The sequence below is a fragment of the Ambystoma mexicanum genome, chromosome 8, assembly GCF_040938575.1.
Source record: "Ambystoma mexicanum isolate Mex_15411 chromosome 8, UKY_AmexF1_1, whole genome shotgun sequence".
Taxonomy (NCBI): Eukaryota; Metazoa; Chordata; class Amphibia; order Caudata; family Ambystomatidae; genus Ambystoma; species Ambystoma mexicanum.
The window spans coordinates 750,734,717-750,752,666 of record NC_090929.1 but is presented as its reverse complement, the minus strand read 5'-3'; the positions used below and the strand labels follow the sequence as shown (position 1 = coordinate 750,752,666).

General features: G+C 45.0%; 1 protein-coding gene across 2 annotated transcripts in view; it reads left to right on the top strand.

The window, feature by feature from the left end:
* ANXA7 (annexin A7) overlaps positions 1–17,950 on the top strand; it is an 835,753-nt gene that overhangs the window by 582,396 nt on the left and 235,407 nt on the right. For both annotated transcript variants that reach the window (XR_011268601.1, XM_069610574.1), the window contains exon 10: positions 621–791. Coding sequence is in view for 1 of the 2 variants with exons in the window: in XM_069610574.1 (XP_069466675.1) it covers positions 621–791 (171 nt within the window). In the remaining variant the exon portion in view is untranslated. The remainder of the gene's footprint in view (positions 1–620; positions 792–17,950) is intronic.

The window sequence follows — 17,950 nt, the reverse complement described above, 5'->3', positions numbered from 1 at the left end:
ACTTTCTATTTAATTACTTGAGTGCTTCCTTAATTACGCCCACATAGCTCCTGCTGCAGCGAAAACAGGTGTTTGGATGACTTGTCTGTCCGCATCCTTGGCAGCACAAAGGACTTGCCGAGGACCTAGATGGCCCGGTCCTCTGCAGTTAACTGATTACATTGTTGTGTGGAGTATTTTTAAACATTTATTTGGCAAAATAAAAATACTTGCTATAAAAGAAACGAGTTTAATCTGCATTAGAGTAACATGTTTGTCCCACTTGTCCTTGTGGTGGTTGAGAAAAAAGTTAGTTTATCTATGGATGTAAAGACAGCTTGTAGAACTTGCATATTAGAAAAATGTGGGCATGTATTAATTTAGAAAGGAATATTGGAACATTAGCAAAAGATGCACAGGCTCTCCAAAATCAAGCCAATTCAAGTGATGTATTCCTGGTGGCATGTTTTCGAGAAGAGCTACGTTTAAATGTACACAGGCAGCTGAAGTCCTGATTAGAAGTAATGTTTTGACATTATTTCTCTCAGAATGCTTACAATTTAATGTTTTAATGCAAAAATAATTTTCAAACCTTGAGCTCTTCAGTTAGTCAACTGTTCTGTTTTTTTTCTCAACAATAGGGTAACCGAGATGAAAATCAGACTGTGAACTACCAGATTGCTCAGCAGGATGCACAACGTCTTTACCAAGCTGGTGAAGGGAAACTTGGTACAGATGAGTCTTCTTTTAACTTGGTACTGGCAAGTCGAAGCTTTCCACACCTTAAAGCTGTTGTGGAAGCTTATTTCAAGGTAGGCACCTGTTAAATTCAACTCTTTTTGTATAAGCCAATTTATTTTCATTTTATGAATGCCCATGATCTTACTTTACTTACCAACTCTCGCTCCCGTAATATGAGCCACTATTTGCATTTGGTGTTTGATTGTCCCTGCTGTTCTTATTGAGGCATGCTCTGTTGCCTCTACTGAATTTCATACGGTAGTACTCAATTTTGTTACTATGGTGTTTGGTGCAGGGTGATCAGTGCTCCTTCAAAGTAGTTTAGAGCGAAGAAAAAAGCATTTTTTATTCTCTTGAAGAATTCATAAATGACGTAGTACCATACATTTCCAGCGCGCACATCCATGTAATATCTTTATGAAGCATTTAGGAGAAAATTAAGTGGTGTTGTAACTAAAAGGTGCACCCATTTAGAGACAGGCTTAGATTCAGACTTTCTGTTCAGCTCAGACCTGAGTTGACAATAAATAGTAAGCATTTTAGACAATTCATGACCAAAATGTTTTTAAACAGTTTTTTAGAGACACACTGGGCAAGGAAAACCATTCAATGAAGACAAGAATTCAGTCGTAATTTAAACAAAAGAATACCCTCCACCTTCCAGTACATAACAGATTGCCCCCCAACTGTAATTCAATTAGCCACAAACCCATCCCTGCAAGTCTCACAGCAACGATAAATATTTATGTGCTTGTAGCCTGTATGCCCCAAAGTAGGAGTGCTGTACATAGTCAATAAAAAGAGACCATATTGCAACATAAGATGTATATTTATCAGCAGCCAACAATGTAATCGTTTCCGCAGCCAGGATCTCCCACACCTTTCCCCACCAGATTGGAATCAATTTGCCCTCAGATGTTTCCAATTGCGGGTGAGGGAGATCCTGGCTGCTAGGAGAATGTAGGAGATACGCTTTGCAGTCTTCCCTCTTAGTGGCAAATACCCCTTCTCCCAGCCCACCCTGAATGATCACAACAGGGTTCAAGGGAAGATAAACCTTGAGCATGGCTTTAATATGAGAGAGCACCTCCTTCCAGAAGTACTGGCCTTTGGGGCATTGCAACCACATGTGAAAGTAAGTGTCTTGACTTCCACAACCCCTCCAGAACTTGCCAGGATAATCTGTATTCATAAAATGATGCTTGTGTGGGTCATAGTACCATCTATAGCAAGGCCTCAATTGGCATTACTCATCTGTGGTGCATCTAGAGATATTGAGGTTACGCTCCCAGATCCATCGCCACAAGTCCTCATCTATTTATGTGCCCAGGTCATGCTCCCGGTAAAGCAAGCCCTCCTGTGGGTCCAAACAGTCGAGTAAGTTATAGAGCACTGTGACCCTCCCCTTGCTGCATCCTGCCAGGTAGGTCAGTTCCGGGACATTAAGGTCTCTGGTACCTCTCAACCTGATAGCGGGCTGACTAGCCCAGTGTCGCAACCGGACATATCAGAATCTGTGACTCTTGAAGAGTACATCTCTGCTTACATTCCGTGAACGGGCCTTTGAAAAACCTGAGGGTATCCTCACTCCTACTGCCCTTAGATCCTCTTCTCGGGTGGAAGGCCATCACTGTTGGATCCTGACCTTGGGGGTGTAGAAGCGAGCGAGGGAGGACCATCTGGGCAGAGGGTCCTTTGGGATTGGGAAAAGGGTACCCACAGGCGAGACATGGTATCCCCATTCCTTGTGAGAACCAACCTAACCCTCTGCAGGCCTTTATGGGCTGCTGTAAAACAACTCTGTCAATTGTCCTTATTCATCCTACTACAGTACTGGGCCGAGGAAGAGGCAACTAGGAGTAGCGAACACCATTAGGTTGTTTTACCACTCTAGTACTGCGATGAGGACAATGCCTGCAGAGTACTACAAAGATTGTGCATGTCACTCTAATTGTAGTCAGGCAAGGCTAATGGAAACTCACACCTGCAGCCTGTCAAGCAGTTGTAGGTGTATAAGAAGGGAGGAAACCAGAAATACTGAGGCAAACAGGTAGGCCTGTGTGAGAGAGACCAGCAGGGGATCCTGTGTGTAAGGAGGCAGCCGTGGTGGGTCCTGCAGAAGAATCAGGGCGACTGCAGACAATCCCAAGGACCTGTAGAGCCCAGGCCAAGTTGGCCTGTCAGAATTCTACAGGTGCAGGAGCCTCTGTGTTCAGAAAGCAGCAGCTGGATCTGCAGGCAAAGAAAACAAAGCAAAGTCGCTGCCAGCGTCCTTGGAAGGAAAGTGCAGCTTTCGGGCGTGCACAGAGAAGCATCCGTAGTGCAAGCGAGACTTGCGGTTACCGGCAAGCCAGCAGGCAGAGGAGAAAAGGAACAACGCAGTTGACCGAAAGGAACGCAGAGGACTGTTGAGTGAAGGTGAATGTCACTTGAAACCAGTGCGCTCCTAGGGACTGCATGGAAGTGAGACGAATGCCAAATTAACCAAATGACATATGCAAATTGCAACAAACTTGTGTATAGGCGCGTTATAAATGCCATATCATATCATATAATCCGAAGCCACAGGTTAAATGAAAATTAAGCGCAAAGTAAATAGTCAGGAATATTGCATACCGAATTGAATGAAAATTTTATGGGCAAAGCTACGATCTGATGAAGGATAACTGTGTGAATGGGGCTGTTTCCATAGATACGGTGTGTAATGCCTTTAAACCTACATTGTGTGGCACGTTCATTAGCCTGGCCTGTCTTGGGCGCGTAAACGGTTCTTAACAGCCCAGCGACGGCAAGCTGAAGAGCGGGTGCAAGAATGGGAAAACTGATATATGGGGTATGGTTCTAAGAGGACACAGCGACAGTTACAGGTGGCGAGGGCAGAAGCAAAGGCACTGAAGGTGGAGGATATCGCCCATAAGTTGCTCAAAACTAAGTATTTCTATTTTAGCACCTCTAATAAGGTCTCACGCATCCTAGCATACCAACTTAAAGCCCAAAGGAACAGGAACACAATAGGGGGCTTGAGGAATGCAACAGCCGCACTGTCTGAGGACGAGCCCACTAAAATGCACATTTTATCACAGTATTATACAGCACTATTCGAACCCAACAAGACTATTTTATCCGGGAAGCGCATCTTCCCAAGATTGCAGAAGATTATAAGCAGAGGTTAGGTAGCCCCATAACGGTTAAGGAAATCACCCAGGCTATTTGCGCTCTCCCTACTAACAAAGACCCAGGTACGGGTGGTTTTACAGCCCTTTTTTTTTATAAAACATTTGCTAGTGTACATGCCCCCCAGTTGGCAATCCTCTTTAATTCCTTTGCAGACACATGGACCATCACATCCACCACGAGGGAATCGACATTAATGTTGATTGGTAAGCCAGGCACACAATGCTCCTTTTACAGGCTTATCACGGTTCCTAATTATGACACCCGTATCTACTCCAAAATATTTGCTCCCCGTTTAGCCACCGTGCTCCCGGACGTGGTGGGTACGGACCAAACTGGGTTCGTTCCGGGACGTCACGTGCATGATAATATATACATCGAACAATTGATGTAATTGCCTGGGCCCGACGATGTAAAAGGAATATAGACGTTCTCTCGATCGATTCCGAAAAACGTTTGATCAAGTGGACTGGGTATATATGTCTGAAGTTTCTGGCTGGATGGGTTTGGTCCTGGTTTCCTTTAGGAGGGTGTTGACTAATTTTGTCCTCCCCTCCACTCAAATTAAATTGAATAGCGCATTGTGAGACCCGGTAAAACTGCAGAGATTTACCCGTCAAGGATGCCCACTGTCCCCCCTTTTGTTTGATATGACCATCAAACGCCTAGCGAGGCTAGTCCGTTCAGCTACAGGTATCCATGGGTTAAACATTGCAGGACTTGGCAAGGTGGGGGAAATCAGAAATTTCCTGACTGGGTAGGATGATAGCGGTCAAAATGACCCTGCTGCCACAGTTATTGTATACTTTTCAAGCATTACCAATTTGGATCCCAAGGGCGGTTCTTAAAAATACTTCAGTCTCATAATCTTCAGATTCATTTGGGCAAACCAGCGCCCCAGGGTAGCCAGGCGTACGCTGATGGCGGCAAAGGAAAGCGGGGTTTTGGCAGAACCAGATATAGAGAGCTATTTATATGCTGCTCAGCTGGTCCCATGGCTAGAAAGCCGAGCAGCAGTGCAAAATCCCAAGCATTGGGTGAATATTAAACAGTTTAGTCTCTTGGTCCCTGCATGATTGCTGCTGGCGCTCGCCCGGAAACAAGAGAGCATAACAGGAAGGGGCTCCCTTCAACCAAAATAATTCTAGACTATTGGGACAAAGCAGCCCGTCGATACGCAATCACTACTTTCCTCTTAACAGGATTTGGAACAGTTGGGAATTCTCTCCAGGTTAAGATGTAGGTTTACCCGGGGGGCCGAGTGAGGACTATCTAGGCTGGGCAACTGTTTGAGAATGAACAACCTCTGTCCTTTGAGCAGTGCAAGCAAACCTTTATGGTGGTAGATGCGGATAAGTATGGCTACATACAACTCGGGCAGTGGATTATGAGTGCGAAGGAATCAAATTAGGCAAAAAAGGAAACCTTGCAGTTCGAGGTTTTATTGGGGGTCCCCAGCTGGCTTGGGTTCATCTCTGTACAAAATCCTTAACTCAAATAGATTTAACCCCCCCCCCAGCACATATATGGTTAAATGGGCGGAGGACATTGGGAAGCCCATAGATGATCTAGCCTGGTATAACATGTGGACGAGGACTGCAAAATACTCCAAGTTGGTTCAACTTAAGGAGATTGGCATCAAATTGATGCTCCAATGCCATTTTACTCCAGAACGCTTGAATAAGATGAATCTGACAGACTCCCCCACATGTTGGAGATGCTCTAGTGCTAAAGGAACCTTTCTTCACATGTAGTTGACATGTCCCATTACCTAGGTGTTCTGGAAAGAGGTGCTGGCCTAGGTTAAAATGATTACTGGAGCCAACCTGATAGCGGACATTCAAGTGGTGTTATTAGGCGATGAAGACCCATTATAAATTGGGGATTAAAACATCTAATTTAATAACCCACTTTCTGCTAGCAGCAAGGTTAGTTATTGCAAGGAATTGGAAGCCCCTGACTGTCCCGGATGTTAAAGGATAGTTCCGGGACTTTTTTTTTATTGTCCCTACGGGTCGGCCATGTGTTTGTAAGCATAAATCGGTAGATCGTAGGAAACTTTCCTATGGACCTTACCCGACTTTTCGCCCATTATCGCACTCGAAATCAGCCTCCATTTTGTGATAATCCTATCATTTCGCCCCATCGACCTGGCTCACCTGCCTTTGCGGCACTAAATCAAATCCCCCGCCCCTGAAACAGACTTTATCAAAACATTCATATTCCCCGCCTCTATCCGTGACGTGACTGTGCTGCGTAGGCAAACGCGCCCAGGCGTCTTCTACGCGACTCCACACAGACCCCGGAAATCAACACAGATCAGCTCACAATACAGCGCACCACAATTCGGAATATGAAACTGTACTTTGAAATCAAACCGCAAGATTGTAAATGTGGTAAAGTACATTTATTTGACATCAAATGTTTAGAGAATATTCAGCGATTTGCATTTTTATTTGCTCATGTTCCAAAAAGTTCGTATTGAGGAACGCGATGGTCCTTTGCTGTACACAGGGTCTTAGAGCATCTCACAATACAGCGCCACAATTCGGAATGTGAAACCGTGGTTTAAAAGCAAACGGCAAGATTGTACATTTGGCAAAGTATATTTATTGGACATCAAATGTTTAGAGAATATTCAGCGATTTGCATTTTTCTTTGCTCTCGATCCAAATTAGTTCGTCTTGAGGGAAGCGATGTTCGTGTGCAGTACACAGGGTGTTGGTTTACGATAAAAATAAGCTCTTCGGTCGCACTGATAATCGCATGGCTGTTCCAACAACGAGGCACTAGGCCACCACAACGGTAGGTATGTTGCATCTAACCGTTAGTACCGCGTAAGGGCATACTTGTACTTGGCGATCGTCCCATAAAATGGTCAGGGTGGTAACGTTGTTCACGCGGAGAAGCAACTGGCGGCTGTAGAAGCCGTCCGCCGGTGTCTGGTACTCGTGACACAGACAGTAGTGAATGATGTACCTAAAAACATAAAAAATGAAATTAGTCTCACCATCAGATCCTTATTAAAATTATTCATTTCATAGCGAGGACAGCGCTACTGGGTGTACACAAGTGTTTAAAGGCGTGGCGAGGCATGGAGGGGGGGGGAGTGGAGTACAAGGTAAGTAGCATAAAATAATAAATAAATAGGGCCAGCTGGTGGCAAGTGCAAGGTAAGTGCAGAACAAGTGCTGGGAAGGGGGGGCTGTAGGATACTGAGACAGTCCCCCAGTGCAGGGGTTGACAGGGAGGCAGTGCAGGTGGAGAGTGGAAGGGCCCAGGACCGAGGTCGCAGACAGTGGACCAGTTGTAGCAGGGGAGAGGGAGAGAGAAAGCAGAAGCAAAGAGGAAGGTTTTGAGGTACTTCAGTAAAAGCAGATGTTTCTCCTCAAGATAGTGCGCGGTAGAAAACAATATGCCACATAGAACGAACAAGTACAACTGAACCCGTCTTTAAAGCCACTGTATAGTAATGAAATTGCGGTATAAACTCATCAAAAGTTACTTACATTATATTTGCATTTTCCATTGTGTCTCTGTGTAGGGCAGACCCGAAACACCACTCCTTCTTTGCCGACGTTACTTCTTCTAATGAACGTGGCTCATCGTTTCGTTTCTGAAATTTTATTCATTATCTTTTCTTAGTCTTTCGGGATGGTCCCGGCCTGTCAAGGTCAAATCACAATAGAACCTTATACTGGGTCGTGGGCCGTTCCGCCACCCGAGCAAAACATCAAAGCAGCTGACCTTCACTTTGAGCGAGCACACATTTCTAGTTTGGGCCTGCAACATGAGGAGACTCGAGAGAACAGACAATCAAATTACAATCATTTAAACCGTGATGTGTATTTCTCAATGAGCTCTGCTTTAGGTGGACATGGAACAGAGGCAATGTTGGGTGGCAATGCAGTTGTCCCCTGCATAGGTTCGTTCACCACTCCATGTATGTGCCTATCGAGGACATCTACGATAAGTCTCTCAATAAACTCATATTGCATATCCTCAAACACTGGTTTGATCACCCATTGTTTACTTCTTTTAGTGAAGGCCTTATTGTAGCGAAGCGTCCCTAAAGTTCCGGTCGTCCTACTTTGTTGACGGCCAACATTATGGTTATGTGCCAAGACCGCTAGAAGAGTCCGATTTATCATGCCTTCCATGCCAAAATGCAATCTTTTGGGCCTGTACTTTAGGCACATATTGTGGAACACCTCCAAATCTCCTGTGTGGCAGAATTCCGTGAGTCCCCTCAAATCTCTTGTTATAGTTTTATCAAATACAATCTTTTCAATGGCCTTGTGAGTGGGTGATGAAGGAATCAACCACTTCTTCTTCCGTGCCTCCTCTGTGGACAAATGGCCATGTTCACATTTGTGGAAATGTTCATTTGTCGACCATCGATGTACGTTGCTACAGTGCAACATTACTGACCGCCATTTTTCCAGTAGAATTTCCAACGACCCTTCACATGTTTTTGAGCTCCACCAAAGATGGTTGCTGATTGACTTGGACCACTGTGAAATACCTTGCATATCTTTTTTTTTTTCCTGCAGCCGACAATTTTTTATTGATTGTTTTTGCAAGATGCCATACGTCAAATTGGTGATTTATATTTTTGTACTCTTCTCTCATTGTCTTGGCAATTGAAACGTGTCTGTCCGTGGCTATCAGGTCGATCACCATTCCCCGCGATTGTAGTTCTTGCAATGATGCTACAAAGCCAACTTTCTCCATGGCCACTGAGGATGTACTTTGTGACACCTGCACGACCACCGAACTCACAATTTTCTTACTTTCCATGTCCTGAAAGTGGTAGGTGCAGTACTTGGCTGAAAATCCTGGGCTGTCGCACTGTCCATCACCGGCTAGCCTGAAGCGTTTGCCCGCGAATGTACTTTCCATTGACATTTTTTCCATTCTCCAAGCTTCGCTGATGGCTGGAAATAGATAATGGGTTTGGTATTTGTAGAACTGAGTTTTCGCAATGAAATGGATTCCCACAAACTGAAAGAAATACTGTAACTTTTTAAAACTTGAACCACTAAAAAGTGCGGCCGCTGCACAAAGTAGATTGCCTGCTGGCAGTTGCCCCAGCATGGGTTGTGCAGACCATGCGAACGGATGATATTGTGTACAGGTGGCATGTATTTTAAGGTTAGTGCCTCGAATTGCACGAGTCACATTAATCAATGGCTCCCCACATACTTCCCCACCAACCCAATGCCCACATTTCATCATCATAATAATATCCATCAAACAGCTATCGAATACAATGAATTTGGCCTCTTTCCTTATACTGTCACTCTGCATCCCAGCTGGTTCGGCCTGTAACGTTGAGGACATGTCACTCGCATGAAAGGTACAATCTCTTATATCGTCTTCCGCTATGCTGAGTGATATTGATGGTGTTTCATTGTCGTCCATGTCATTCTCTTCCACTGCAACAACTGTTCCTTGTCCGGAGATGGGAGAAAAAAACAATGTCTTCAACTTTCGCGCGCTCTTATTTTTTGCGGGTGTGGATTCTGTGAATTGATCTCCGACTGCATCCAAACTACCAGGAGGACATTCACTATCAATGGCTGGTGGTGGTATAGCTCCGTTGTCAATCACTTCATATTCTTCCCATTGGCACGATGCATGTCCAGTCTCAAGTCCCTGCCAAAAGGTTTGACAAGCAACATCTCTCGTTCGCTTCACTGTCTGTGTAGATCTAGTTCTTACACCCACTCGCAACTAGAGGACAGATTAGAAAAGGGATGTTCAGTTTAAACACAACTTACAGTATTGAACTATTGACAGTGAAAGACAACATAATATAGTGAACAGGACACTAACCTTCTTTTGCTTTCTTTTCTTTGAAACTTTCTTGCCTCGAACTTCAACATCTGGACGCTGTTGCTCCGACTCGTGTGTGCATGTCTCCACTTCCTCTCGCGCTGCAACGACTATATTTTCATGATAAGCACATCCATCACTCACTGAGGCTCCATCGACTCCCTGAAACATAGAACTTTCATTAGTATGTATAATAATATTGAAAACACAAAATGTACTTGGGGACCAATACCCATACGTACATCTCAATAGCAAAACACGAATGAACGCATTGTGTAGAACATTCAAACGACAATAGTTCACGCATTGTTGATCTAGTTAGATTGAACTGTCAAGATCCATACCTCGGGCTCCGCATAGACTTCCATTGATGATATTATTGAAGATGACGCTTCAGCAACTCCCTGAAACACAGTAATTGCATTAGTATGGTTTTCTATTTTGTTTAAAAGAACATAAACTTTCTGCAGGCGTCAACGGCTCATCTAAATAGACCTGCACAAATGATCAGTTGTCTAAAATAAATAATGGATATCTAAATATTATTCGATTTGCTCCATCGTTGGAAGTGTCACCACCCAGAGATCTGCATCAACTACTAGGGGTGATGTTCTTGTTGAAGAAGCTCCGTCAGCTCCCTGAAACATAGTACTTGCGTTAATAAAGAAGGAAGTATAGCGGATGTAATCACGTCATTTGATCTCGCATGATTGATCTGTCAGTATCCATACTTCGAAATGCATAAGAACATCAAGGGACGCTGTAACTGCGGTGCACACTTCTGCAAGCTGTTGCGCCGACCCGTAACTGCATGCTCCCCCTTCTTCTTGGACTAATGCTCCATCGACTCCCTGAAACATAGGACTTTCATTATTAATGAACACAATATTGAAAAAAGAAGACACATAGGAGGGCGACGACAGAAGGACATACCAATGGCTAAAAACGAAAGAAACATTGTGTGTAACAATCACGCTACAAGAATGCAAGATCTGATGATCTCCATCGATGGAACTGTCCGGAAACGTACCTCGAGCATCTGAGTGACATCTACGGTTGTCGTCAATGCGTTGGACTCCTCAGCATCTCCCTGAAAGACAGTACTTGCATTATTTTGGATAACAATAATTATAACTGAAAACAAAGACTAGAGGACGAGTACTGTGGTGTACCATTAGGTAAAATAATTACACGATCAATTAAAACTATTGATTTACATGCCTAAAACAAGTCAGTGTCAGAATAGCTAAGTAAGATTACCCGATAGGCGCTTGAAGTGGCTGATGACTGCAATAACGACACGGATGGAGAATCTTCCGCCTTCATATTGAGTGGATACATAAATGGGGAAATTATTGTTAGCTAATGCTACACACTACCGCAAGGCCGAGAGATAAATACGTAAACTTGACTCACCAGTGGAGGGATGTGGACGAATAGAGTGGGAATAGCGGTTGAGAGCAATTTTCGCCTCGCTCGCGGTGTTTTCTTCTTTATTAGCAATGATGTGGAGTACATGTCTGGGCTAAAGTGCCTGCTGCAGATGCGGTATCGATCACCCCTCTTGTCCGCAAAGACTTCTAGGACTCTACTTTCTAGCTCAGAGGCTGGATATCCGCAATATCGGACCCATTCTCTTATCTGATCTATTGTCTTAGGGAAAACATGCATTATAGTACCTTCAGATTTGTTATGGGTCTTCGAAGGGCAACCGCCAATGGAACAGGCAGGCATTATGGAAAGTTCTGAAAAGTAAAGATCAACAATTCTCTATGAATACCAATGTGTTAAAACATTAAATGACACATAAAAGGTTCAATGCAAGGTCCGTTTTGGTTCTTGGAACTATACACGTTATTCACATGCGGATAAGTATTTCAATAACTTTCAAAAAATAGAAAAAGTAATTTGACTAAACTCAGAACATGTGACTAGTTCCTTGCATGTACTGTCGTGAACGAAAAGAAAACATGGATGAAATTTGATGACTACTAGCAAATAGATATAAATTAAAAAATTGGACGCAAAATGATTATGGTACATGGACTTACCTTGACGAACAAACAGATGCAGGGATCAGAGTAGTTTCTTGTCGTAGAACAGGGAGCAGTTCACAGGTTGCAAACTGACGAGTTTGCTCAAAGTGGTCACGGAAGTTCACAGAGACGAAGAGCAGATAACCAGCACCTTCACGGGTTGACTAGCAAAGCGCAAAGAAGTTCTCATTAGAAATATGAAGTGGGTTATAAAGAATTCGAAACAGGGGTGTGTTTGTGAATGAATGACGTGTATATGTCGTGGCATTATGCGGATTGCAGGGGGGCGTCCAGCGTGAGGGGGGATGCTTGGCAGGAGACACGGGGTCTGGAGGTAGACATGGGAACAACAACCCATGCTCTATAGACCACTTTGAAGTGTACATGGTCTTTGGCACCTCTTGGCCTTTATCGCTCCCTGACAGCTCCACTTGCCAGCAGCGCAAGTACCCTGGTGCGAACTGCCTTTGATAGGGTGGGGGGTGGATCGGGGCGGTGGTCGTGTAGACAAGACACAGGAAGACTCGTGAATGGAGACACACTTATGTGGATTGCAGGGGGGCGTCCAGCGTGAGGGGGGATGCTTGGCAGGAGACACGGGGTCTGGAGGTAGACATGGGAACAACAACCCATGCTCTATAGACCACTTTGAAGTGTACATGGTCTTTGGCACCTCTTGGCCTTTATCGCTCCCTGACAGCTCCACTTGCCAGCAGCGCAAGTACCCTGGTGCGAACTGCCTTTGATAGGGCGGGGGGTGGAATGGGGCGGTGGTCGTGCAGACAAGACCCGTTTGCCGCAGGGCCTCACCAAGGAGAGGCCATCTAACTGAATGTAAGAGGATGGCTGCAGGATCTACTACATGCAAGGCAGGGGGGTGAGTTTATAAATACCTCACCCTCCCAGGAGAATATATGGGGGTCATCTCTGTACCCGGTGCCCAAAAAGAGGATTTATTATGATCAACCATATTTACTATTTACCTATAACCATGTTTTGTATCAATAAAATCCAACAGCTTTTTATTGCCAACGCTTGATGCCAACCCACAAAATAATATATGTATGACTGCTGCATATATGGGTTCAACGGTTATGTGGATTGAAGGTGTGCGGCCAGCGTGAGGGAGGATGCTGGCCGGAGACATGTGGTGTGACAAGACAAGGCACTGGAAGGCTATTCAACGGAGACACACTAGATTCATTTAAAAAATCAAAACAACCATTGTTAAAATATATGTTGGGCTTTATTTTAGATTTTAATTAAACATAAATAATAAACATTACACATTGTAAAGTTGAGGTTGCAGCACATCGAGGGAAAATCCGTGGTATTGTCCACTGTCACTGGGGAAATGTTGTCTAATGGCAAGTACCGCACAGGCAGGTATTACTCTCCGAACGCGGTGTCCGAGCCTCCCGTGAAGCCACCAAGTGAAGCAACGATAGGCCACCAGCCTGTACCACCTGTGAAAAAAAAAGATGCAAACTGTATTAAACTGACAAAACTTTCTTATCAATGTCGATTCAGGTAACACATGTCATTTTTCTTAGAAAAAAATTATATCTAGAAAATGCACTATATGGAACCAATTTACATGCGTTCGAATGATATGTAAATGTAATTTTATATGTGGGAGACGACCATGAAATAGTAGTGGCATCACTGACATCACAAACAGAGTATACTTACTCGTTACTCGGATTACGCGGACGAACAGTGCCACGAAGTTCGTGCATAAGCACCATCATCATCCTCAACACGGACCGTGAGAGGCAGGCTTCCCTGAACTCTGGCAGCTCGGTGATGCATTGCGGACTTTGCTCGCCTTCCTGCAGACTTTGCTCGCTTTCCGAAATGTAGGCCAAGCACCCGGAATTTTCACGGCAGCAGCAGTTCTCCTCCTCAGTTGGCATTAGCTCGCACCGATTGCACGTGCACCAGGTGGAGACGCCGTCCATGCGACATGGTCCAGGCTCTTCATCCGTTGACTGGTCCTCCCAACTGCCGTCCGAATCCCCATCGTTTTCGCGTGCTTGCCTTTCCAGTAGTTCCTCCTCGGTGTACTCGGGCTCGTACATATACGGCATTATTGTGGCCATTGTGCGGTAAAGATAGTAAAATAATTTACAGAGATGGTACAGGTGTTCACACGGGCTACAAGCGGCGAAGGTAGCTGACCAGAGCACTGAAACGAGTCACAGAATACTCAAAGTAACACAGAGAGAGGAATGGAATCGAAAATCTGCTGCTGTGTGTTGTGAAACGGTCTGTTTATACTTATTGGGGAAAGAGGCGTCCTGCCATTTCCATGGCAACACGTCAATAGCTGAGGCGCAGCGATTGTTGACACGAGACGTGCTTGAAATGGGCAGTACGCGTCTGCTGATGTCAGGCTCAGGGGCGGGGGATTTGATTTAGTGCCGCAAAGGCAGGTGAGCCAGGTCGATGGGGCGAAATGATAGGATTATCACAAAATGGAGGCTGATTTCGAGTGCGATAATGGGCGAAAAGTCGGGTAAGGTCCATAGGAAAGTTTCCTACGATCTACCGATTTATGCTTACAAACACATGGCCGACCCGTAGGGACAATAAAAAAAAAGTCCCGGAACTATCCTTTAAGGAGTGATGGACTAGAGTTTAGTATGTGGCCGCAATTACAAAATAGATGCAGCACTCAAAGGAGCGATGGACTTGTACCTCCAGGAACGGGCCCCCTCTCATCACACATGTGAGCCAGCATGATAACCCTGGAATACATCACACCCCTCACAAGATGACATCCTATTCATTGTTTTACATATCTACATTAGAGGTGGTGACTCCCTCCCACCCCCCTGCCCCTGATTTCCGCACTGATTTTTATGTTTCATTTGAGTCAGTTTGATTTTGATTGAATGTTTGTTGGGTTGTTATATTATTTTGATGCCGTGCTCAAGCAGTAATACTGATTTGATATTCATGTATTGTTCAAGTAAAATGTTAGGATGCACTCCTACCGCTGGGATTGTCAGCGGCAGCGAGCACAGTGATGCGGTTTATTTCATCTTCAATAAAATCTGAATTGCACACAAAAAAAGATAAATGTGAAAGGGCCCATTTGAAAGCAGCATACAAAATAAGAGAGCAAGTGTGGAAGTTGGTGAAAGAGCATGACAGAAAGGTGAGGAAGAAATAAAGCCACCACGCAGTAAACCCTGTGCATGAATACAGTGCAGCAGTGATAGACTGGCAGAGGATATGTGACATATGGTCGCAAAGCCAAGAGGCCGACAAGGAGAAGCTAAGTGAGTGTGAATCTGTACACAGGGGCAAATAACAGAAGAACATGTGTGGGCTGAAGAGCCTAGGTTTCCTGGTTGCTCAACCTGTAATGGCCGGACCGTGTGTTCTGACAACTGCACCTAGACCATTGAACCCTCAATCAAGGAGTAATTTAGGTGTACTGATAATTCAATAGAAGGAGTGTCAAGTAGATCTGGAGTTGTGTTAAACACGGAAAGACCGAAATCAAGTATAAGTTGGCAAGTTGAAGTCTTGGGGAAGGGAACCCTGAGACTTGAGGAACTGTAATGTTGTCTTGAAGACGGAGTCCTCAAGAACCTTTTCTTTGGAACTCTGTTGCCTTGAACTTTGGGAAGGGAACCCCAAGGAATTGTGGAACTGTTTTGAACTTGGGGTTGAAAAGGGAGCCAAGAGCTGGAGGAAGCTCTTAACTTTTTTTAAATCACCATTTCTTTTATTGTTGACATCCCTACACATTGGTTAGCTTTAGGTGTGATAGCAAGGATAGGTTTTGGACACAGACATACTTTTAAGTTGAACTTACTGACTCAGACTTTCCTTTGTTTTATTCAGGTAGGAAAATCCCACAGTTGATGCACCTGCCAAATGAAATCAAGAAGCTTCCTTTGTAATCTGCATCGGAATGTCAGATGGGAGGGCTGCAAAATAGTATAGGAGTTAAGGGACCACATTCATTTTAATTGCAGTCACCCACCCCATCCACAAGATTGTTTGCCTATACCACCGCTTCAGGTCAGCCTCAGTTCCAGCAAAGAGAGAGGTGAAATTGACGTTATAAGTCTCCCTAACCCCTAGTGGGAACAGTAAACCCCAAATATTCAATACCATCACGTTTCCAAGTAATGGGGCATTCCACTGATACCGATTATAGCTCTTCAGGGGAAAGAATGATTGCTAGACCCTCGCACTTGGGATAATTAACTTTTTATAACCAGGGATCTGACCAAAGCGAGCCATTTTTGCCATCAAACTGGCCACAGAGGTACTGACCTCCGTGTCTGAGAGCAAGACATTGTCCACGTATAGGAAGATCTTATAGTCTTGGCCATGTACCGGGATACCTTTTAATTGCCTGGTTATTATGTAAACGGATCGCCAAACGCTCCAATGAGAGAGCAAAAAGAAGAGAAAGTGGGCACACTTGCCTGTTGTCTCCGGCGATCTTTATCGGAGGGGCAAGTTCCTATTCTGCCCTATGAGTGGTGGGAGCAGAGTAGATTGCTATGAGATGAGCACGGAATGTGGGGCCAAAGCCTGCTCGTCTGAGAAGAGCTTTCAGTTAGCTCCAGTCGGGGCAATCAAATGCCTTGTGGGGATCTAGAGCTATAATCCCCGCCTTGAGACCTTGCTCCTCCTCCACCAGGTTAAGGGTGCTTATAATATTATCCTCAGTACATCTATCTCCCGTGACAACGCCAGTCTGGTTCTGGTCGACCAACAACGTCAAAACCAACATCAGGTGTGTGGTCAGTATCTTAGCATATATTTTGGCGTCATTATTAATAAGGGTGATTAGACGGTATGAGTCCAGAAGCTCTGGGTTTTTATTGAGCTATAAGTGTAAAATTGTGGCCTTATATACTATGGACTGGGTTGTTGACCCCATTTCTGGGAATTTATTGAAAAGCCGAGTAAGATGCAGGGAAAGGTCTCGCCATAAGTTTTATAAAATGCTGCTGTACATCCTTCTTGAGCTGGGGTGGTATTTTTAAGAGATTTAATAGCTGCAAGGACCTCTGCCTCCTGTATAGGCTGCTCCAGAATTGCTAAGTCTGTCGGGGAGAGTGATGGAAAGGCCACACAGTCCAGGTAGTTCGGCAGAGCTACTCTATCTGGGGGAGAGGCTTCAGTAGCTTGTATCTGGTATTGATGCACCGAGTCCAGGATACTACAATAATCTGTATGCAATACTCCCTTGTCATCCAGAAGGGCCACTGTTGTTACAGGATTTATACGCTCAGCTAGTTTACGAACAAGAAGTCGGATGGCGGGGGGCCTGGCTAGCAGCCATGGTGTAGGGCTTCTTCAGGGAGAGCTCCTGCCTGATCCTACATAATCCGACAAAAATAGGCAGTTACACCGCGTTATTATGATCCACGAATGCTACCAGATCTGTCGGCGTGTGAGCGGGATAAGCTCCTTGTCCAATGGGCTATCCGCTATAAAAGATTACCAAAGAAACACTTAGTGAAACTGGGAGACAGGCAGCCTAAAGAAAAAACATGGCAGCCGGAACAGAGTCACGGCAAGCACAGTAACAAGTACAGCCATGTGCAGCCAGAAACACCCACCATGCTGGGACAAACCCCTCGCATGAGGGAGGATCTGTTACAGCAGAGCGGCAGTGCAGCACCTTATGGGACTCAAAGAAAGCAGCAGTAACAAAACCATAATGGCGGATAAAACGGAGAGGCTGTACACTCGGTGACGAAAGGAGCTGCAGGCGTCAGGAATCTCCTGCTGCACAGGGCGATATCCCGGGGAAGAGCTGACTGCAGATGCATGCTTACCGGAGAGAAAAGGAACACAGAGGTGAGCCACCTGCATCCGCGTGTTAGTATAAAAAGCAGTACGCTCGGAGTGGAGAAGCGCCTGGGGGCCCATAAGCATACTCCGGCGGTAACCCGCTCTGCTCTCACCACATACATCCACAACTGACACAGGGAAGCGCATGACCGCTATAAAGCCAACAAAGCATTAGAGTCTCCAGCACAGCATTTAACACTGAAGCATGACGCAGAGTCTGAGAACCCGCGTAAGCAGCCTGTACAGGCAAACAAAGGACAAGAGGAAGAAACGAGGGGCAGGCTACTGATCATAAAACAAAGCATTGACCACAGGACAGCCTCCGCCTGCTCTCGCAGCCACAGAAAAGC